This window comes from Cebus imitator, unplaced genomic scaffold (genome assembly GCF_001604975.1).
Source record: "Cebus imitator isolate Cc_AM_T3 unplaced genomic scaffold, Cebus_imitator-1.0 Scaffold244, whole genome shotgun sequence".
NCBI classification, from domain to species: domain Eukaryota; kingdom Metazoa; phylum Chordata; class Mammalia; order Primates; family Cebidae; genus Cebus; species Cebus imitator.
Window position 1 is genome coordinate 660,035 of NW_016107559.1, and position 23,013 is coordinate 683,047.

The 23,013-nt window shown below is 40.9% G+C and overlaps 1 protein-coding gene across 5 annotated transcripts in view; it reads left to right on the forward strand.

Annotated features, from left to right (window-relative positions):
• ELP1 (elongator acetyltransferase complex subunit 1) overlaps positions 1-23,013 on the forward strand; it is an 80,951-nt gene that overhangs the window by 9,948 nt on the left and 47,990 nt on the right. For all 5 annotated transcript variants that reach the window (XM_017498561.2, XM_037727891.1, XM_017498562.2 and 2 more), the window contains exons 4-10: positions 10,578-10,659; positions 12,011-12,091; positions 15,709-15,794; positions 17,010-17,106; positions 17,455-17,545; positions 18,668-18,791; positions 19,714-19,807. In XM_017498561.2, the coding sequence (XP_017354050.1) occupies positions 10,578-10,659; positions 12,011-12,091; positions 15,709-15,794; positions 17,010-17,106; positions 17,455-17,545; positions 18,668-18,791; positions 19,714-19,807 (655 nt within the window). The remainder of the gene's footprint in view (positions 1-10,577; positions 10,660-12,010; positions 12,092-15,708; positions 15,795-17,009; positions 17,107-17,454; positions 17,546-18,667; positions 18,792-19,713; positions 19,808-23,013) is intronic.

Consider the following 23,013-nt stretch of genomic DNA (forward strand, 5'->3'; position numbering starts at 1 on the left):
CCATCAATTCACTCATATTCCTTTCTAAGTTGTCCATTCTCGTTAGTTTCGTCAAATCTTTTTTCAACGTTCTTACTTTCTTTGCATTGGGTTAGAACATGTTCTTTTAGTTCACAGAAGTTTCTTATTACCCACCTTCTGAAGCCTGATTCTGTCATTTCATCACAGTCATTCTCCATCCAACCTTGTTCCCTTGCTGGTGAGGAGTTGTGATCTCTTGTAGGAGGAGAAGTGTTCTGGCTTCGGGTGTTTTCATCCTTTTTACGCTGGTTTCTTCCCATCTTTATGGATTTATCTACCTGTCGTCTTTGTAGTTGCTGACTTTCAGGTTGAGTCTCTGAGTGGACTTATAGTTTGTTGATGATGAAGTTATTTCTGTTTCTTAGTTTTCCTTCCAACAGTCTGGCCACTCTGCTGTAGGTCTGCTGAGGTCCACTGCAGGCCCTGCTTGCCTGGGGATCGCCTGCAGCAGCTGCAGAACAGTAAGGGCTACTACCAGTTTCTTCTTCTTCTATCTTTGTCCCTAAAGGATACCTGCCAAATGTCAGTCTGATCTCTCCTTTATGAGGTGACTCTTTGGATATACAGCGGTCAGGGAGCTGCTTGAGGAGACAGTCTGCCATTTACAGGAGCTCAAGTGCCGAGCTGTGAGCTCCGTTGTTCATTCAGAGCTGCTGGGCAGCTACGTTTAGGTCTGCTGCAGCAGAATCATAAACCGTTTTTTGTTCCCAGGTGCTCTGTCCCAGGGAGTTAGGGTTTTATTTATGAGTTTTCGTTGTGCTGCTGCCTTTTTTTTTTTTTTTCAGGGCTGCCCTGCCCAGCAAGGAGGCAGCCTAGTCACTGTCTGCCTGCAAAGGCTTTGCTGAGCTAGTATGGGCTCCAACCGGCTGCCCTGTGAACTCCCCTGCAGTCTTGTTTATATGGGCGTAGTTAGCACTGCCTTGGCAATGGTGCCCTGCCTCTGTATTAGCGGACTCTCTCTGTAATGCCAGGTTGCCTCGGCAATGGGAAGTCAGCTTGGCAACGGCAGGCAGCCTCAGCAATGGCGGGTTGCTTTGGCAACAGCAGGCTGTCTCAGCAAAGGCGGACTACCTCCTTATTGGTTGAGTGCCTCGGTAATGGCGGATGCCCCTCCCCCACTAAGCTGGACCGTCCCAGGTTTAGCTGTGCTTGCTGTGAAACTCTCAATCCAGAGAGTTTCTGATTCTTTCTGATTCCTGTTCTTTTGTGGGGGTGGGACCAGCCGAGCCTGATCACCTGGCTCCCTGCCTCAGAGACTTTTTATTTTTTTTTTCTTTTTTATCCCAGGTGTTCCAATCGCCTTTTGAAAGGGTGCTGGGATCTGTTTCCCGTGTGGTGACCTACTGCGCCGGCTTAAACATCGGCGCTGTGATTTGTGGCGCTTTTTTTCCTCAGGAATCTCCTGGCCTGCCTCCCTGTTCAGTCCCCTCTTTAATCAGATGAATGTGCGGCTTCCCAGGGCTCCAATCGCCAGCCAAAAGGGCACCCGGACCAGTGTATTTTCTACAGAGAACCACCAGCCAGGCCGCCGACAAAGCAGCCACGCGGGGCAAAGCAGCCCCGCTGACCGAAAGAACTGCACCGGCCGAAACCGCCTCCCTGGCATCCCATGGGCCTCCTACGCCTGGGAATCTCCTGGTCCGTGGGCTATAAAAATGCAGCGTCCAGTCACCCTCTGTGTTTTCACTGGAGCTGCAACTCCAAGCTGTTCCTAAAGGGCCATCTTTGATCAACCCCCCTATATATTTCTTTATTTAAAAAATTATTAACATGGCTTTCGCTGTATTTTAAGATTCTTCTACAACTCAGTTTTGTCTGCTGCATGTATTAATCAGAAAAATCAGAACATTCCAAATGAGAATAGTTTTTTTTTTAAAGTTAAAATTGGCTATTCTTGTATGGTATAGGATCACCTCTTATCAGACTCTCATCCTGAATTGCAACCTTTGTTTCTTAATTTAGGAAGTCTTTGAATGTTTATCTGACTTAGATTTTTATGTTATGAATGTTGATTGGCTAACTTTAGAGTCCCTGAACTCTCGGGACTGAAGTAATACATTATCATTACCTGTATATGTATGACTCCCAGGAGAGATAGACTTCAACCATTTACTTCTTTCTCTACTCTAGTGCACAGTTGAGTTTCTGGATTTCTATCCTCACCTTCTTAACTGCAAGGGTTTCAAATTACACTTGCCTGATTCTTTAAGTCTTCTTTGATTACTTCATTAGTTGTGATCTCCTTAACATTGATCATGTCACAGAAGTTAAAGCCCTACTAATAGTAGTATAATAACAGCAGATTATATTAACTGTTTACAGTGTACCTGGCACTTTTTAAAGCGCTTTTCATGCAAATTTATTTAATCTTCACTATGACCTTGTGAGGTAGATTATCGTTTCCTCTTTTTCAGGAGACGCAGTTGAGGCACATAGTGCTTTAGAAATTAGGCCAAGGTCACACAGTAATCAAATGGGGTTTGACCCTAGCAGTCTAAATCTGTCGCCTTTACTTTTAATCATTCCATTTAGTAACATAATAAACCTTACTGTCAGTTCTTGGTGGGTAATATCAAACGTGTCATGCACAGCTTAATTGGTTTTTCTTGTATTTAAAAGATAGATGCGAAGTTTGGAGATCCAAGATGGCCGACTAGGAACAGCTCAGGATTGCAGCTCCCAGTGAAAGCACAGAGGGTGAGTGGACGCTGCATTTCCAGACAGATTTTTATTGCCCACAGACCAGGAGATTCTCAGGTAGAGGAGCCCCACAGGTCGCCGGCACAGCTGTTTTGGCTGGAGTGGCTGTTTTGGCCAGTGCCCCAGCACGGCGGTTCTCCGAACAAAATACACTAGTCCGGGTGCCCTTTTAGCTGGTGATTGGAGCCCCGGGAAGGCATATTCGCCCATTCATCTGATTAAAAAGAGGACTGAAACAGGGAGCCAGGCCAGGACATTCGGGGGCAAAAAAAAGCGCCACAAATCTAAGTGCCACTATTTCAGCTGGCGCAGTGAGTCGCCACACAGGAAATCACACAGATCCCGGCGCTTTTCAACAGGCGACTGGAACACCTGGGAGAGAGTCGACCGTTCAACTTTAAAAAAAGGGCTTTGAGGCAGGGAGCCAGGTGATCAGGCTTGGCTGGTCCCACCCCAACAAAAAAAAGACAACAATTGGAAACACTCCAGGTTGAGAGTTTCACAGCAAGCACAGCTGAACCCAGGACAGTCTAGCTCTGTGGGGCAGGGGCATCCACCATTACCAAGGCACTCCACCACTACGGAAGTAGTCCGCCATGGCTGAGGCAGCCCACCATTTCTGAGGTAACCTGCCATTACAGAGAGAGTCTGCCATTACAGAGGTGGGCCACCATTACCGAGGCAGTTCTAACTACACCCATATAAACAGGACTGCAGGGAAGTTCACACGGCAGCTGGGCAGAGCCCACAGCAGCTCAGCAAAGCCACTGCAGGCAGACGGTGACTAGGCTGCCTCCTTGCTGGGCAGGGCAGCCCTGAAAAAAGGCAGCAGAACAAAGGAAACTCATAAATAAAGCACTAACTCCCTGGGACAGAGCATCTGCGAAAAAAAAGGGGTTTATGAGTTCTGCTGCAACAGACCTAAATGAACCTGCCCAGCGGCTCTGAATGAACAACGGAGCTCACAACTCAGCACTTGAGCTCCAATAAAGGACAGACTGTCTCCTCAAGCAGCTCCCTGACCGCTGTATATCCGAAGAGTCACCTCATAAAGGAGAGATCAGACTGACATTTGGCGGGTATCCTTCTGGGACAAAGATAGCAGAAGAAGAAACTGGTAGCAACCCTTACTGTTCTGCAGCGGCTGCAGGTGATCCCCAGGCAAGGAGGCCCTGGAGTGGACCTCAGCAATCCTACAGCAGAGGGGCCAGACTGTTGGAAGGAAAACTAAGAAACAGCAATAACTTCATCATCAACAAACTGGACATCCACTCAGAGACCCAATCTGAAAGTCAGCAACTACAAAGACAACAGGTGGAAAAATCCACAAAGATGGGAAGAAACCAGTGCAAAAAGGATGAAAACACCAGAAACCAAAACACTTCTCCTCCTACAAGGGATCACAACTCCTCACCAGCAAGGGAACAAGGCTGGATGGAGAATGAGTGGATGAAATGATAGAATCAGGCTTCAGAAGGTGGGTAATAAGAAACTTCTGTGAACTAAAAGAACATGTTCTAACCCAATGCAAAGAAACTAAGAACCATGAAGAAAGATTTGACGAAATGCTAACGAGAATGGACAACTTACAGAGGAATATAAGTAAATTGATGGAGTTGAAAAACACAACACGAGAACTTCGCGAAGCATGCACAAGTTTCAACAGCCGAATTGACCAAGCAGAAGAAAGGATATCAGAGGTCGAAGATCAACTCAATGAAATAATACGAGAAGGCATGATTAGAGAAAAAAGGGTAAAAGGAATGAACAAAGTCTCCAAGAGATGTGGGACTATGTGAAAAGACCTAATCTACGTTTGATAGGTGTACCTGAATGTGACAAAGAGAATGAATCCAAGCTGGAAAATACTCTTCAGGATATTATCCAGGAAAACTTCCCCAATCTAGCAAGGCTGGCCAATATTCAAGTCCAGGAAATACAGAGAACACCACAAAGATATTGCTCAAGAAGAGCAACCCCAAGGCACATAATTGTCAGATTCACCAGGGTTGAAATGAAGGAGAAAATGCTAAGGGCAGCCAGAGAGAAAGTTGGGGTTACCCACAAAGGGAAGCCCATCAGACAGACAGATGAAGCCCATCTGTTTCAGCAGATCTCTCAGCAGAAACCCTACAGGCCAGAAGAGAGCCAGTATTCAACGTCCTTAAGGAAAAGAACATTCAACCCAGAATTTCATATCCCACCAAACTAAGCTTCATAACTGAAGGAAAAATAAAATCCTTTGCAAACAAGCAAGTACTCAGAGATTTCGTCACCACCAGGCCTGCTTTACAAGAGCTCCTGAAAGAAGCACTAAATGTAGAAAGGAACAACCAGTACCAGCTACTCCAAAAACATACCAAATGGCAAAGAGCATCAACACAATGAAGAATCTGCATCAACTAATGGGCAAAACAGCCAGCTAGCATCAAAATGGCAGTATCAAATTCATTTATAACAATATTAACCCTAAATGTAAATGGACTAAATGTCCAAATCAAAAGACAGAGACTGGCAAACTGGATAAAAAGCCAAAACCCATTGGTGTGCTGTATCCAGGAAACCTATCTCACATGTAAGGATACACAAAGGCTCAAAATAAACGGATGGAGGAAGATTTACGAAACAAATGGAAAGCAAAAAAAAGCAGGAGTTGCAATTCTCATCTCTGATAAAATAGACTTTAAAGCAACAAAGATCAAAAGAGACAAAGAAGGACATCACATAACGGTAAAAGGATCAATGCAACAAGAAGAGCTAACGATCCTAAATATATACGCACCCAATACAGGAACACCCAGATACATAAGGCAAGTTCTTAATGACTTACAAAGAGACTTAGACTCCCACACAATTATAGTGGGAGACTTTAACACCTCATTGTCACTATTAGACAGATCGACCAGACAGAAAATTAACAAGGATATCCAGGACTTGAACTCAGACCTCTAACAGGCAAACCTAATAGACATTTACAGAACTCTCCACCCCAAATCCACAGAATATACATTCTTCTCAGTACCACATCACACCTACTCTAAAACTGACCACATAATCGGAAGTAAATCACTCCTCAGCAAATGCAGAAGAACAGAAATCATAACAAGCAGTCTCTCAGACCACAGTGCAATCAAGTTAGAACTCAGAATTCAGAAAGTAACTGAGAACTGCACAGATTCATGGAAACTGAACAACTGCACTTGAATGTTGACTGGATAAACAATGAAATGAGGGCAGAAATAAAGATGCTCTTCGAAACCAACGAGAATGAAGACACAACATACCAGAATCTCTGGGACACATTTAAAGCAGTCTCTAGAGGAAACGATAAAGCAATAAGTGGCCACATGAGAAGCAAGGGGAGATCAAAAATAGACACCGTATTGTCAAAATTAAAAGAGCTAGAGGAGCAAGATCAAAAAAACTCAAAACCTAGCAGAAGACAAGAAGTAGCTAAGATCAGAGCAGAACTGAAGGAGATAGAAACACAAAAAACCCTTCAAAAAATCAATAAATCCAGGAGCTGGTTTTTCAAAAAGATCAACAAAATAGACAGATCACTAGCCAGGTTAATAAAAAAGAGAGAATAACCAAATAGATGCAATAAAAAACAATAAAGGGGATATCACCACAGATTCCACAGAAATTCAAACCATCATCAGAGATTATTACAAACAACTCTATGCACATAAACTAGTAAACCTGAAAGAAATGGATACATTCCTGAACACTTGCCTCCTCCCAAGCCTAAACCAGGAAGAAGTCGAAACCCTGAACAGACCCATAACGAGGTCTGAAGTTGAGGCAGCAATTAAGAGACTACCACCCAAAAAAAAGCCCAGGTCCAGATGGGTTCACAACCGAATTGCACCAGGCATACAAAGAGGAGGTAGTACCATTCCTTCTGAAATTATTCCACATAATCCAAAAAGAGGGCATCCTTCCCAAATCATTTTATGAGACCAACATCATCCTGATACCAAAACCCGGCAGAGACTCAACAAGAAAAGAAAACTTCAGGCCAATATCCATGATGAACATAGATGCAAAAGTCTTCAATAAAATACTGGCAAGCCGATTCAACAACACATCAAAAAGCTTATCCACCATGATCCAGTAGGATTCATCCCTGGGATGCAAGGCTGGTTCAACATATGCAAGTCTGTAAATGTAATACACCACATAAACAGAACCGAAGACGAAAACCACATGATTATTTCAATTGATGCAGAGAAGGCCTTTGACAAAATTCAACAGCCCTTTATGCTAAAAACCCTCAATAAACTAGGTATTGATGGAACGTATCGCAAAATAATAAAAGCTATTTATGACAAACCAACAGCCAATATCATACTGAATGGGCAAAAACTGGAAGCATTCCCTTTGAAATCTGGCACTAGACAAGGATGCCCTCTCTCACCACTCCTATTCAATATAGCACTGGAAGTTCTAGCCAGAGCAATCAGGCAAGAAAAAGAAATAAAGGGTATATAAATAGGAAAGGAGGAAGTCAAATTGTCTCTATTTGCAGATGACATGATTGTATATCTAGAAGACCCCATCGTCTCTGCCCAAAATCTCCTGAAACTGATAAGCAACTTCAGCAAAGCCTCAGGATACAAAATCAATGAGCAAAAATCACAAACATTCTTATACACCAATAACAGACTTAAAGAGAGCCAAATCAAGAACGAACTGCCATTCACAATTGCCACAAAGAGAATAAAATACCTAGGAATACAACTAACAAGGAACGTAAAGGACCTCTTCAAGGAGAACTACAAACCACTGCTCAACGAAATAAGAGAGGGCACAAACAGATGGAGAACCATTCCATATTCTTGATTACGAAGAATCAACATCGTGAAAATGGCCATACTGCCCAAAGTAATTTACACATTCAACGCTATCCCCATGAAGCTACCAATGACCTTCTTCACAGAACTTGAAAAAAACACCTTAAACTTCATATGGAACCAAAAGAGAGCCCACATACTCAAGTCAATTCTAAGCAAAAAGAACAAAGCGGGAGGCATCACACTACCAGACTTCAAACTATACTACAAGGCTACCGTAATCAAAACAGCATGGTACTGGTACCAAAACAGAGATATAGACCAATGGAACAGAACAGAGGCCTCAGAGGCAACATAGCATATCTACAACCATCTGATCTTTGACACATCTGACAAAAACAAGCAATGGGGAAGGATTCACTGTTTAATAAATGGTGTTGGGAAAACTGGCTAGCCATGTGCAGAAAGCAGAAACTGAACCCCTTCCTGACACCTTACACTAAAATTAACTCCAGATGGATTAAAGACTTAAACATAAGACCTAACACCATAAAAACCCTAGAAGAAAATCTAGGCAAAACCATTCAGGACATAGGCGTAGGCAAGGACTTCATGACCAAAACACCAAAAGCATTGGCAACAAAAGCCAAAATAGACAAATGGGACCTAATCAAACTCCACAGCTTATACACGGCAAAAGAAACAGTCATTAGAGCGATTCGGCAACCAACAGAATGGGAAAACATTTTTGCAGTTTACCCATCTGACAAAGGGCTGATATCCAGAATTTATGAAGAACTAAAACAGATTTACAAGAAAAAAACAAACAAGCCCATTCAAAAGTGGGCGAAGGATATGAACAGACACTTTACAAAAGAAGACATACATGAGGCCAACAAATGTATGAAAAAATGCTCATCATTACTGGTCCTTAGAGAAATGCAAATCAAAACTACATTGAGATACCACCTCATGCCAGTCGAATGGCGATCATTAAAAAATCTGGAGACAACAGATGCTGGAGAGGATGTGGAGAAATAGGAACACTTTTACACTGTTGGTGGAAGTGTAAATTAGTTCAACCATTGTGGAAGACAGTGTGGCGATTCCTCAAGGACCTAGATATAGAAATTCCATTTGACCCAGCAATCCCGTTACTGTGTATATATCCAAGGGATTATAAATTGATCTACTGTAAGGACACGTGTACACGAATGTTCATTGCCGCACAGTTTACAATAGCAAAGACCTGGAACCAACCCAAATGCCCTTCCATGATAGACTGGACAGGGAAAATGTGGCACATATCCACCATGGAATATTATGCAGCCATTAAAAACGATGGGTTTGTGTCCTTTGCAGGGACATGGATGAACCTGGAAAGCATCATTCTCAGCAAGCTGACACAAGAGCAGAAAATCAAACACCGCATGTTCTCACTCATAGGCAGGTGTTGAACTATGAGAACACATGGACACAGGGAGGGGAGCACTACACACTGGGTTCTGTTGGGGGGAAATAGGGGAGGGACAGTGGGGGGTGGGGAGTTGGGGAGAGTTAGCATGGGGAGTAATGCCAGATATAGGTGAAGGGGATGAAGTCAGCAGATCACACTGCCATGTGTGTACCTATGCAACAATCTTGCATGTTCTTCACATATACCCCAAAACCTAAAATGCAATTAAAAAAAGAAAAAGATGGATGCTTTTACTTTCAAAACGTTTTGTAGCATTGTTTCCTTGAGCTCTTCCAGTCTATTTATCTTTATTTAATGGTGCTGATCCTGCCCTTTCATAGCTTCTCAATTGTCTGGAAGATAGAGTCCATATTCCTTATTGTGCCTTATAAGCCCTTTCACTATCTGTTCCCCAAATTCGTTTTTAGCCTCATCCCCACATTGTTCCTATGTGTGCATATACCTTGTGTTGTAGTTGCAGCTGATTTTTAACTGCTCTTTTTTCTGGCTTTGTGCCTCTACACTGTGTTTTTCTTCCTGGTCTCTCTTTTTCTGTCCTTATTACCACTCTTTGAACACTTCAGAAAAACCTTTTCTGGACTCTGGGTCACTTGTCATTCCTTGTGCTGAAACACACTTTGCTTTACAGAGATCGTTGTTACTGCTGTCATCCTCTGTGGAGTCATCTTTTATCTCCCTCATGAGACAGCTCTGGGAAGAAAGAGATAGTTATTTCTAATCCCTGTGCCTAATAACAGGTCTGTTCTCTTGATATCCATTACTGAAGAAATGTTTGTTGAATAAGTTCTTATTTTAATTTTTAAATTTAAATTTTTAATTTTTATGGGTACATAGAATATATATATATATATATATACACACACACACACACACACATATATATGAGCTATGTGAGATGTTTTGATACAGGGGTGCAATGCAAAATAACCATATCATGGAGAATGGGATATCCATCCCATCAAGCATTTATTCTTTGTGTTATAAACAATCCAATTATAGTGTTTTAGTTATTTTAAAATATACAGTTATTATTGACTATAGTCACATTGTTGTGCTATCAAATAGTAGATCTTATTTATTCTTTCTGGTTTCTTTTTTTTGGTACCTTTTAACCATCCCAACTTCCCTCAGCCTGTCACTACCCTTCCCAGCCTCTAGGAACCATCCCTGTGCTGTGTCCATGAGTTCAATTGTTTTGATTTTGAGAGTCCACAAATAAGTGAGAACATGTGATGTTCGTCGTTTTGTGCCTGGTTTATTTCACTTAACATAATCATCTCCAATTGTATCCATGTTGTTGCAAATGACAGGATCTAATTCCTTTTTATGCCTGGATAGTACTCCATTGTGTATAGTACCACAGTTTATTTATCCAGTCATCTGTTGGTGGATGCTTAGGTTGGCTCCAAATGTTAGCTATTGTGAACAGAGCTGCAACAAACATGGGAGTGCAGATATCTCTTCCATATACTGATTTCCTTTCTTTCTGGTTTTTTTTTTTAATTGTTTTGATTGAAATTGCAGTCAGTTTTTACTGAGACACTAGTGTTTTGAGTCTCTCTTTTCAATTTTCTCTGTCTCAGCTGGAGTGTGTTGGGAGTGTAGCCAGTGGTATCTCTATCATGAGTTGGAGTCCTGACCAAGAGCTGGTGCTTCTTGCCACAGGTAAGCCTGTTACTGGTGCCTAACTGGCTTTGTTTGTTTGTTTGTTTGTTTGTTTTGAGACAGAGTCTCACTCTGTCACCAGGCTAGAGTGCAGTGGTGCGATCTCAGCTCACTGCAACCTCTGCCTCCTGGGTTCAAGCGATTCTGCTGGCTCAGCCTCCCGAATAGCTGGGACTACAGGCACGTGCCACCACACCTAGCAAATTTTTTTATTTTTAGTAGAGGTGAGGTTTCACCATGTTGGCCAGGATGGTCTCGATCTCTTGACCTCATGATCCTCTCCCCTTGGCCTCCCAAATTGCTGGGATTACAGGCCTGAGCCACTGCACCCGGCCCCTAACTGGCTTTTCTAAAACATTATTCCGAATGTCATACAGGCCTCATTGGTTTGGGGATGCTTGAATTTCAAAAAATTTATTTGAACCAGTATAATAGTAATATTATAATGTAGAGTAAAAAAAATTTTTTTTTGTGACTGAAATTTTACCTCTTAGTCTATCATTATATAAAGTTATTTCATGTGACTTTTTCAGTCTTCAGGAGTGTGAAACAAAGTCACAAAGCTTGGGGAGGCTGCTAAGTCCCCAGTTAGAGTTAAAAATGTCAGCAGTAGGCTGGGCACAGTGGCTCACGCCTGTAATCTTAGCACTTTGGAGGCCGAGATGGGCGGATCACAAGGTCAAGAGATCGAGACCATCCTAGCCAACATGGTGAAAGCTGTCTCTATCAAAAATACAACAATTAGCTGGGCGTGGTGGCATGTGCCTGTAGTCCCAGCTACTCAGGAGGCTGAGGCAGGAGAATCATTTGAACCCGGGAGGCTGAGGTTGCAGTGAGCCAAGACCATGCCACTGCACTCTAGCCTGGCGACAGAGGGCGACTCCATCTCAAAAAAAAAAAAAAAAAATCTCAGCAATATGTATTTTAACTTATTCTAAGAGTTGCTATGTGAACACATTCTCAAAGCCCTTCTTGGGTTCTGTTCCTGTTTTTCCCCTTGAGTTTAGTAAAACAGTTCCATTGATGACATATATTTAGAAGTATCTTGGTGACAAGGAGTGTTGAAGTTAGTAGAGGACTAAAGAAGACTTTGTAGGCTTTTATATTCAACTGTACACACATTAATAGCTGAGCATAAGCACCAGGTGGCCTATCTAGGCAAAGCTTTTTGGGTTTTGTTGTTATTGTTGTTGTTGTTATTGTTGTTGTTTTAAGTTAAAGCATTTTGGATGAGTTCTGTTTGCTCTGTTCAGACTAATCCCACCTCCTTAGCTTACAGTGCCATTGGTACTTATGGAATGGCAAATTTGTTACCTAAAAATAAAATCATTTTTGTGTGTGTTTCTCTAAGGTCAACAGACCCTGATTATGATGACAAAAGATTTTGAACCAATCATGGAGCAGCAAATCCACCAGGATGATTTTGGTGAAAGTGAGTATAGCTTTGTTTGCAACATTTTGTGACCTATGTTTCTCCCATTTGCGACCATTTGCTTGTATACTAATTAATAGCCATGTCATTAGGCCAAAGAACTCTGAAGGTTAAACCCCAAGTTATTAATTGTCTATGATCCCAGTTCCTTCAGCCCATTCCAAATCAAGGCCTGCTGGTGCCTCTCCAGGTCTGAGGGTTGGCTTTGTCAATCAGTGTTTAAGGTCACTAAGATAGTTATTAACCACACCCTAGGAAAGTCTTAGCCTGGGCTTTCAGTGAAAGGGACTGTACAAGTTTGTATAAAGGTAGTATTTCTGGGATACAGTTTTAGGGTAAAGAAAAGAAGAGAGATGGGATAGAAGGCTGGTTTTTGTTCCTACTGATTAGATCCAGTCTGCATTTCCATGGGAGCAATCAGATTATTTTCTTGCTAAAACCTAGCCAAGGTCATCTGGGCATTAAGGCTGTTCCTCTGAGTGTTTATCTGACTTAGATTTTCTGTTATGAATGTTGATTGGCTAACTTTAGAGTTCCTAAAGTATTGAAGGGGAGTGCAGGAGAAGAGAGATGCTTGTTAAGTACATGCTTTGGCCATCTTGAAGTCACCAAGTTGCTGGCCTGATTGAAGAGAGATGAGGGAAGAAGATATTCCAGCTTCTGCTAAGGTCTAACTTCCTGCCTTCGTGTTCCATCAACTCTGATAAATCATTTAGAAAACTTCTACCCATTTATTTAAAAATAGTGTATTTTTTCAGAAATAATTTTTAAAGGTTGAGCACAGTGGCTTATGCCGATAATCCCAGCACTTTTGGAGGATGAGGCAGGAGGATTGCTTGAGCCCAGGAGTTCAATACTAGTCTGGGCAACATAGGGAGACCCAGTGTCTACAAAAAAATTTAAAAATTAGCTGGGCATGGTGGCATCAGCACAGTAATGACATGATGTGTAGGTATTAGGGTAGCATAAGGGAAGGAAACCAGTAACTGGAGAGGGATGATTTCCCCGGGGAGGCTGACTTGAGCTGAGTCTCAGCTGAATTGGTGTTGGGTAGTTGAGGGACAAGGGTTGGGGAGTATTCCAAGCAAGTGAATGTGTCTGTTTCAAGGGAGGGTTATTTGATAGAAACATTGTGGGTTACTCAGGGAACTGTGAGTAATTCAGCATTGCCAAAGTGGCAGGATGTGAGTGTAGAATGAAATAAATGGGACAGATTGGATTGAGTTTGTAGCAGGGAATTTGGACATCGAGTTATAGTTGATCAGACATTAAAGGTTTTGATGATAAGAGGTTTAAAGAGATTTATCTAGTAGAAAGATGGCTCTTGATGGCATATTTTTGTTGTTTTTGTGCATTGAGAGAGACGAGACTAGAGGCAGGGTGATCAGGTAGGAGGTTGCTGCAGGATTCCAGATGAGAGAGAAGGAAGGTTTATGTGGGGCTAGAAGCAGGAATGATTCAGGAAAAAGTTGATTCTCAATGAGGATGGGAGTACTTTTTTTTAGAATTATCTGAAAAACTTTTTTAGAATATATGTATATGGTTCCCCTTCTGCCCTAGGCCAGTTTGAGAAATACTGATTTAGTAGGTGAAATAAATAGGCTTTGCATATGTAAGGCGAATAAGAAAAAGTTGTGCAGGACTCCAGCCAGAACCTCAGGTGAGGGGAATAAAGATGCCAGTAACTGAGAGGGAAGATGGGGAAGTGCTAGTCTGTAAGGGTAGGTGGTAAGGTCTGTTTTGGATTTGTTGAAGGACCATATGGGATTGCCATGTGGAGTAGGCAAATATAAGTCTGAAGCTCGGTAGAGGCCAGAGCTATGGACTGAGAGTAGGGGGTATGTAGGATTCTGACAATTTTGGGAACAGATGGACTTGCTCAGGGAGCAGATGCTGCACAGGAAGAGTCTAGAATCCAGGGTAGAACTCTGGGGCATCCAGCTTTGAGGACAGTCAGAGAGAGAGAGTAACCAGCACACAGTACACTTTGGGATGGGAAAGTGCTCTGGGCCTGGTGTTTCCCACAGACTTTTTCACAAAAATCCTATGCAGTACCTCAAAGGAAACATAGTCCAAGTTAAGGCCTTAGATCTCAGAAATGCATTTCTCAGTACAAAAACAAAATCATTCTGTGGAGTGATGAATATTTTTCCTCTATCCTGGGGGTCAGTCAACTTGTTCTGAAAAGGGCTAGGTCATAAATATGTTCAGCTTTGTGGGCTATATAATCTGTGTTGCAACTGCTCAATTCTAATATTGAGGTATGAAAGTTATATACAATACATAAGCATGGCTGTGTTCCGGTAAGCCTTTGTAAAAGCAGATGTAGGCTGTAGTTTTGCAAATCCCTGCTATAACCGCATCATTTCTTATCTTCTGTTGGAGGAGTTCTCTTTCTTCATTCCTTTGTCCTTAATCTTCCTGTGGAAACTTGCAGATAGAAGCCTGGAGGTTTGCACCATGATAGGCACTACCATTTGTATGCAGCAGCAAGATATGCTTTGAGGTACTCTAGTGCTTGGATATGAGCAGACAGGAAATGGTCATATGGACCTATAATTTATAGGAATTGCAAACAGCCCTGCTGCATCAGAATCAGAATCAATGGTAGGAGGGAAGTATTGGGTCCTGCATTGGGTGATGCTTTCAGGACCATCTTTATTGTACCTCTTACAGATGGATCCTACCTCCAGGAACAGAGGGGTTATTTTGTTTCAGCAACTCTGCCTTTATTGTTTATTTGAGAGAAGGGCTATGATCTAGAAAGAACAGCAGTCAGCCTGAAAGCCAGAAGACCTGTGTTCTAACTTTGGGCTCTGCCATTAGGGAGGGTCTCAGTCTCTCAGTCTATGTGAGGAGCTATTTTGTGATCAGCAGTCCCCTCTCTCACCAGTGAGGTGAGGAGCTTGCAATCAGAATTTTATTCCCAGTTCTTGTCTTGGGGTTTTATGTTCCTGACATATTTAGTAGACTCTTCATGTTTCATTCTTCTTAATTATAAGGTAAGGGCGAGATCGCTGACTTGTGTCATCAAAGAAACTTGGAATATAAAAGACAGCAGTAAAATGCTTTCTAAAATAAGGAAGGGCATTTCAAATTCTTCAGAATCACTGCTGCATATAACATGAAACAGGTTTTTTTTGTATGACTGTTTGTTTGTTTTGAGATGGGGGGTCTCGCTGTGTTGCCCATAGAGTGCAGTGGTGCACTGATGGCTCACTGTAGCCTTGAACTCCTGAGTTCAAGTGATCCTCCTACTTCAGCCTCCTGAGTAGATGGAACCACAGGTGTGTGCCATCATGTTCAGCTAATTTTGTGTATTTTTTGTAGAGAGGGGGGTCTCCCTATGTTACCAAGGCTGGTCTTGAACTCCTGGACTCAAGTGATCCTCCTGCCTCAGCCTCCCAAAGTGTTGGGACTATAGGCATGAGCCACCACGCCCAGCCTGAAACATAGGTTTCTCAAATATTGACTGCTGGTCAATTTATTGAGAGGTCTTAGAGGACCTGAGTAATTGCCAATGACTAACTTCATGAAGAATAGCAGTGGAACTGTTTTTGTTTCATTTCATGCAGCTTATTGGTTGTCTTGCATGTTCTCAATCAATTGTTCTCTAGGCAAGTTCATCACTATTGGATGGGGCAGGAAGGAAACACAGTTCCATGGATCAGAAGGCAGACAAGCAGCTTTTCAGATGGAAACGGTAAGTTTGGTTTGATGGATGAAGAGCATTGATTGGAACAAATGTAAGTTTGCCACTCACTAGGAACTCTTTGGTGTCCACTTAGATGCCATTAATGAACAATTCTCTTCTGTTTTTGTAAAACTGCCTAGAGCCCTCAGGAAATGGGTCCCCCTGGAAAGATCCTTTTTTTTCTTGTTATTGCCAGGTTGCTTTGTGATTTATTATCATGGTAGCAAATAATTATAAGTGATATTCATAACCCAGTTTAACAAATAAAACATCGCAGACAAAGGAAATGCCTTGTATATCCTGTCCCGATGTCCATCCCCTTGCTCCCCAGAGAGAGCTGTCATCCTTCATTCACATAGATGTTCTCATGCTTTTCCCATATATGTATATATTAGATATTTCTCTTTTTCTTTTGGATAAAACTCTTTGTTTTCCTTACTTCTGGATTAGAAAATTCTAAAGACTGTGTAATGATGTCTTGATGACTCAGGCAGGACTTTTTAGTTTTCTAATGTAGGCAGCCCCTGAATGCAGAGGTGTGTGGACACAAGATCTTGCAAAGTCTTGGGGTTCCTGGGGAAGTAGTGCCTGTGCCACATTAAATGCCTTTAAACTCTTATGTTTTATTTTAATTTATACAATATGAACATTTTTTAAAAATGTGAATTGAAAAATACCCCCAGGAAGATGTGCCATATTTATCTTCTGGCATACTGTCAAGTCAAGTACCCCCAGGGGCAGTATGTATCTCTGATAGAAAAGTACAGATTACATTATCCTCGTAACATTTATTAGCTGTGAGACCTTCTTCACATCTTAACTCACCTGTACCCTGTTGTGAAGCTTACACAATATTTCAACAAAACTCTACTCTGTTGGACAAATGGAATGCTTGTTTCCTTGTCATAGTTATCTGATAGGTTCCTTGGCTCATTATATTCAATATTTAGACCTGTAGCTCTTTTCCTCTTTTGCTGTTCTCAGAGGCCACTTTTTTCTTAATGCCCAAAGGAGGATTTTTGTTTGTTTTAGATTTTTTTCTCTTCTTTGATGATTTCTGGGTCTAAGAACCAACCCTTCTAGGATGGTCTCTGATTCTATGAGGCAGGCTTTCAAAGTAGCTTAAACCTCATATAAGAGACCTATATTTAGTGGTCTGAGGCTTGTTTGATTCTGGGACACTCAAGGTCCCTCAGTAATATTGGTGTTTCTTTCCCTCTTTAGTTTGAGTCTGCTTTGCCCTGGGATGACCACAGACCACAAATTACCTGGCGTGGGGATGGACAGTTTTTTGCTGTGAGTGTTGTTTGCCCAGAAACAGGTATGGAAATATATTGCAGTTAAACAACAATAAAAATAAATTATGTTATTAAAATTCAGGAAAATTTTCTTTCTTTTGCTTTGAATAGGGTATTAATTATGCATATGAGGTAAGGATCTGCTGCTTTAAATGTGAAATGAGTTTAGAGTTAAGAATTAGAAGAGTCCTTTGAGGCCATTGGTCCATCCTCCTACCTGGTGGACACACATTTTTAATGAGATTAATCTAATTGGCTATGTAAAACCGTGGCAGTTTTTACTTGTAAAGAAGGTATTTGAAAAGTTCTGAATTGACAACTTTTATCATAATGTTGTAAGTGTGTGTGTGTTTGACTCCATTCCCGCACAGGGGCTCGGAAGGTCAGAGTGTGGAACCGCGAGTTTGTTTTGCAGTCAACCAGTGAGCCTGTGGCAGGACTGGGACCAGCCCTGGCTTGGAAGTGAGTGGGGGAAGAAATCTTAGAGAAATTCTTGGAACTAGGGTAGAGGTGGTGGTGCCCATTGATACTGATGATATAGATGTTTGTGTAACACAAAAGGAATTTTACATTTCTTTGTTTGTAAGCCTGTATCTATCTTTATTTCTTCTTTTTGTTTTGTTCTCTGAAGTCTGAATTCAACTTGAATAGTAGATTTTAGGCTTCTTCACAGATTTCATCATTCTAAGGCCCCATATATTTTGCATTCCTAATTCTTAAAAGTTCTGATTGTAAGGCAGGGTGTATATGAAGCCACTGTAAAGAGCAGAAAATGGTTTAGAAGGGAAGGCCCAGTTTGCAAGGCTTTATGGGCAAATGGAGCTTTTGTGGAAATTAGGGAAAGAGCTTCCTTCCTTGGCACAAATTCCCACAGTAGAGGATCTGCTGACTAAGGAACATGCAGGCTGGATTTAAACCTCCTCTTTCTTCCATTCTCCTCCTTGGCCCAGTACCCTTGTGCAGGTCACAATTTGCCTGTCAGATGTGGCTGCCTGATTTTAGATAGATGTATGACCTCTGTTTCAGTGCTATCTGTTATATGCAGACTTCTTGTTTCCCACCAGTATCTGAGCGGTATTGTATGATAGAGCAGAAGAGAAATGTATTTGAATTAAAACTCTAGAGACAAATGTGAATGAGATGAGGCAATTGTTTTCAACAGATGGAGAAGTCTTAAAAAATAACTTCCTGAGCATAAATATTTGCTGAAATCATATAATTGAAGGAGAAATAGATTTTGATTTTTAGCACATTATACCTGGAATGGTTTAGATAACTTATTATTTTTAAAGTCATCCAAATGCAGTGTAAATATATTAGGCTTTGTGGGTAAATGGAGCCTTTGTGTAAAATAGGAAAAGGCACTCTTTCCCCTGTGCAAGTACTGTCCCACAAGGGGATGAACCACTTGCTGAAAGACAAGGGACACATGGGATTTAAAACTTCCTTGGTTAAAGATACTCATTCATTCATTCATTCATCCATGTTTGCTGGAAAAAAAAAAAATCTCTTTTCTGAATTTTATCTATTCTTAAGCTAGTTAGATGAGCTTTGGGTGTTGTAACACTCCGAGTTTGCTTTAAGACCCTCAGGTAGTTTGATTGCATCTACACAAGATAAACCCAACCAGCAGGATATTGTGTTTTTTGAGAAAAATGGACTCCTTCATGGACACTTTACACTTCCCTTCCTGAAAGACGAGGTTAAGGTAAGTGCCTGAGTTTGTTTTGCCCTCAAATGTAGAGGACTTTCCATAGCTATAGAGGGGATTTGTATTTGATATGGATACATAAATAGAAGCTTTAGATCAAATAGTCGTAAAAATGGTAGCTTCTTGGAACTGATTTTTAATAAAAGAGAAATTGTCTTTCCGAGGAGATTTTGCAAGTAAGAAAACATTTCTCCCCAACCTAGATAAAACAGAAATAGGAAATAAAAATGCTAATTTTTATTGTTAATTTTGACAAAAGCATAATTTTTCCAGTAATGAAGATTATTTTCATTTATAACATTTAAATCTTAAGTGGCTTGTATATCATTAAGATCCTTGCTGAAGTGAGAACACATCAAATGTTATCTCTGTAAAATTTTAAACATCTTGAGACATGAGTTTAACTCCCATGTAACTATTCACTTTCAGTAGACACCAACATTTTGCAAAACTATTTTGATCTATCCATTACTCTTTGGTTTATATATACACATACTAACATATATTTTTATTTCCTGGTGTTTTAATTCTAGAAATCATATTTTCAATATTTATTTCTAACAGTTAAGAACATTTTTCTTTAAATAACCATAATTCCATTATATCTTACTTCAGTGTTGTCTAACAGCCAGTCCATGTTCAAATTTCTCTGATTGTCTAAAAATGTCACCTTGCGTTTGGTTAAGTTTCTTTAGTCTCTTTTAAGCTTTAAGCATAATGTATTTCTTTTTTTAAGGCCTCTACATGATGACATAAATTTTACAGATTTGTTTAATGCCTCTGTAGGTTAGTAATTTACAGCTAGCGATGAGCTCAGGTAGTGGGATTATTTGATTTGAGAGAGGGAGTACAGCTATTACAAAAATTTGGAAGTAAATGTGTAACTGAAGGCCAATGACAGATCTTTTTTCCCTGCTAGGTAAATGACTTGCTCTGGAATGCAGATTCCTCTGTGCTTGCAGTTTGGCTGGAAGACCTTCAGCGAGAGGAAGGCTCCATTCCAAAAACCTATGGTAAGACAGCTGTAGTACCCCAGCCTTCTGCCCCATAATGTGTAGTTGAAAGTGGAAGGGTATGGGATTTCCTTCATCCCTTCTACTGAGTCCCTAGTAGAATCAAAGATGCTGAAGTGGGTAGATGGAGATAGGGGTGGTTAGGTTTTGATTGATTGTGGATTTCAGTCATGTATTGGTCAGGGTTCTCTAGAGAAACAGAAGTAATACATATACATAATTCGTCCCTCAGTATTCTCAGGGGATTAGTTCCAGTATTGCCCGTGGACACCGAAATCCGCACATGGTCAAGTCCTGCAGTCAGCCCTGCAGAACCCTCATGTACGAAAAGCCAGCCTTCTGTATACTTGGGTTTTGCATTCCTCAAGCACCATATTTTTGATTTGTGTTTGGTTGCACTTATAGAATCTACAATATGGAGGGCCGACTGTATTCACTGAAAAGAATACGAATATAAATGGACTTGCTGCAGTTCCAGCCTGCGTTGTTCAAGGGTCAACTGTACTTATGTAGAGAGACAGTGAGAGAGGGAATAGGGTGCAGCAGGAGGGAGAGAAAGCAATAGAGGTGTGGATAGATTTACTTTAAAAGATTGGCTAATGTAGTGGGTGGCAAGATTGAAATCTGTGGGACAAGTTGGCAGGCTGGAAATTCAGGTAAGAATTGATGTTGCAGTCTTGAGTATGAAATCTGTAGAGCAGGCTGGAAACTTAGGCAGGATTTCTGTTACAGCCTTAAGGCAGAATTCCTTCTTTTCTACGAAGCCTGTTTTTTGCTTTTAAGACCTTCAACTGAATGAATGGGACTCTCCCATATTATGGAGAGTAATCTGCTTTCCTTACAGTCAGCTGATTATAAATATTAATTACATCTACAGAATACCTTCACAGCAACATCTAAACTAGTGTTTCAGCAGACAGCTGGGCACCATAGCCTAGCCAAGTTGACATAAAAAAATTAACCATTGCAAGTCATCAAGTGCTTTCCCTAGTGGATGGTATTACCACAGAAAAAAACACTAACCAAAGGAATACTGTGGGTGTGAAAGAAGATTTAGATTAAGTATAAAAGTAAGAATATTTTTATACTTTTTAAAATGTGTAAATGTGTGGTTTTAAGTATTAATTACATGAAAATGTTAGAAAATAAAGATGAGAAAAAAAGAAATCTCATAGTTCTACCACTCAGTAATAATCACTATTCAAATTTTCTTGTCTTCTAGTTTTTTAATGTGTATATCTCAGTATAGCTATGATCTCATTTCTGTTAAAAGTTTTGGTATATCTATATTATTTTAAATTGCTGAATAATATCTTTTATTCCCATTCATTAAATCTCATGCTGTTAGACATTTATTTCTCATTATTGTCAACAGCAATGCACAGTACATTTTTGTTCATAAATATTTTTACTTGAATATTTTCTTTTTTTTTTTGGGGGGGCGGGGGGGATGGAGTTTCGCTCGTTACCCAGGCTGGAGTGCAATGGCGTGATCTCGGCTCACCGCAACCTCCGCCTCCTGGGTTCAGGCAATTCTCCTGCCTCAGCCTCCTGAGTAGCTGGGATTACAGGCACACACCACCATGCCCAGCTAATTTTTTGTATTTTTAGTAGAGACGGGGTTTCACCATGTTGACCAGGATGGTCTCCATCTCTTGACCTCGTGATCCACCTGCCTCGGCCTCCCAAAGTGCTGGGATTATAGGCTTGAGCCACCGCGCCCGGCCAACTTGAATATTTTCTAAGTAGCTTTCAAACTTCTTCATCATTAGAATCCTTTTAACTGAAATGTTAAGAAACGAATTATTCATTCAACACAATAGTTCTCAACCCTGGCCACACCTTTAGAAAAAAAATAAGTATATTCAGGCTTCATCTCAGAGTTCAATTCAGTGTGTTGGAATGGGGACTATACATAAGTATTTAATTAAAAACCAAAAGTGGCTGGGTGTGGTGGCTCATGCCTGTAATCCTAGCGCTTTGGGAGCCTGAGGCAGGTGGATCACTTGAAGTCATGAGTTCAAAACCAGCCTGGCCAACGTGGTGAAACCCCGACTCTACTAAAAATACAAAATAATTAGCTGGGCATGGTGGCGGGTGCCTATAATCCCAGCTACTTGGGAGGCTGAGGCAGGAGAATCGCTTGAACCTCAGAGGTGGAAGTTGCAGTGAGCCCAGATCACGCCGCTGCACTCAAGCCTGGGTGACAGAGCGAGACTCCATCTTAAAACAAAACAAAACAAATATCTCCCAAGTGATTTTAAATAGCCACAGTTGAGAACCACTGATTAACCAATGTGTCAAGGGATGGCCCTGTGATATGCTGAGCATAAAAGTATTGTACAAGGCGATACCCCATCTCTATTAAAAATTCAAAAATTAGTCTGGCATGGTGATGCACGCCTGTAGTCCCAGCTACTCGGGAGGCTGAGGTGGTACAATCGCTTTAACCTGGGAGGCAGAGGCTGCAGTGAGTGGAGACTCTGTCTCAAAAACATATGTATACACACACACACACACACACACACACACACACACATGCACACACACATGCACACATTGCAGAAGAACAGCCACAACGTCTGTCCTGCAGAACATCAGCATGTGGTCTAACTTTGAAGTGTTGTAATAATATGGTTAAAGACTAGGTTATATTTGCTGTGATCACTAAGTTAAGCATTAGTGAGCAAGGAGATTGAGAAAATAAATTCCTTCATATAACTGATATTTCTTAATAAAACTATTAGTCCTAATGTAACTAAGGTCTTAATTTGTATGTGTCATCTGTTTAGTAAAGGTTGGTTTTGGCATGATTAGGTCTTGCTCTCAGTAGATGTTAGAAGGATAATTGCATGCTTATCTTCTTTGGGCAGCTGAGTCAGAGTTAATACACAGATAGCCTTGGACATAAGTGCATGCAAAGCACCTGAAAGAAAATAAGCAACTTAAGCCCAATACAACACAATGATGCTAGTCTGGATCTTGGATTGAGTGTTTTAATACTTTTAATCTAATTGCCAAATTATCTTCTTCCTAAATCTTCATGAGAAAACCAACTAAAACAATGCTTTGTCCTACTAGCCTTCCATCATGATCATTGTTTGGAAGTAAAGTTAAAAAAAAAAAAAAAAAAAAAAGTAAAAAATTTAAAAAAAAAAAAAAAAAAAAAAAAAACCATGTATTTCTAACTTTATTGATTCTTGACA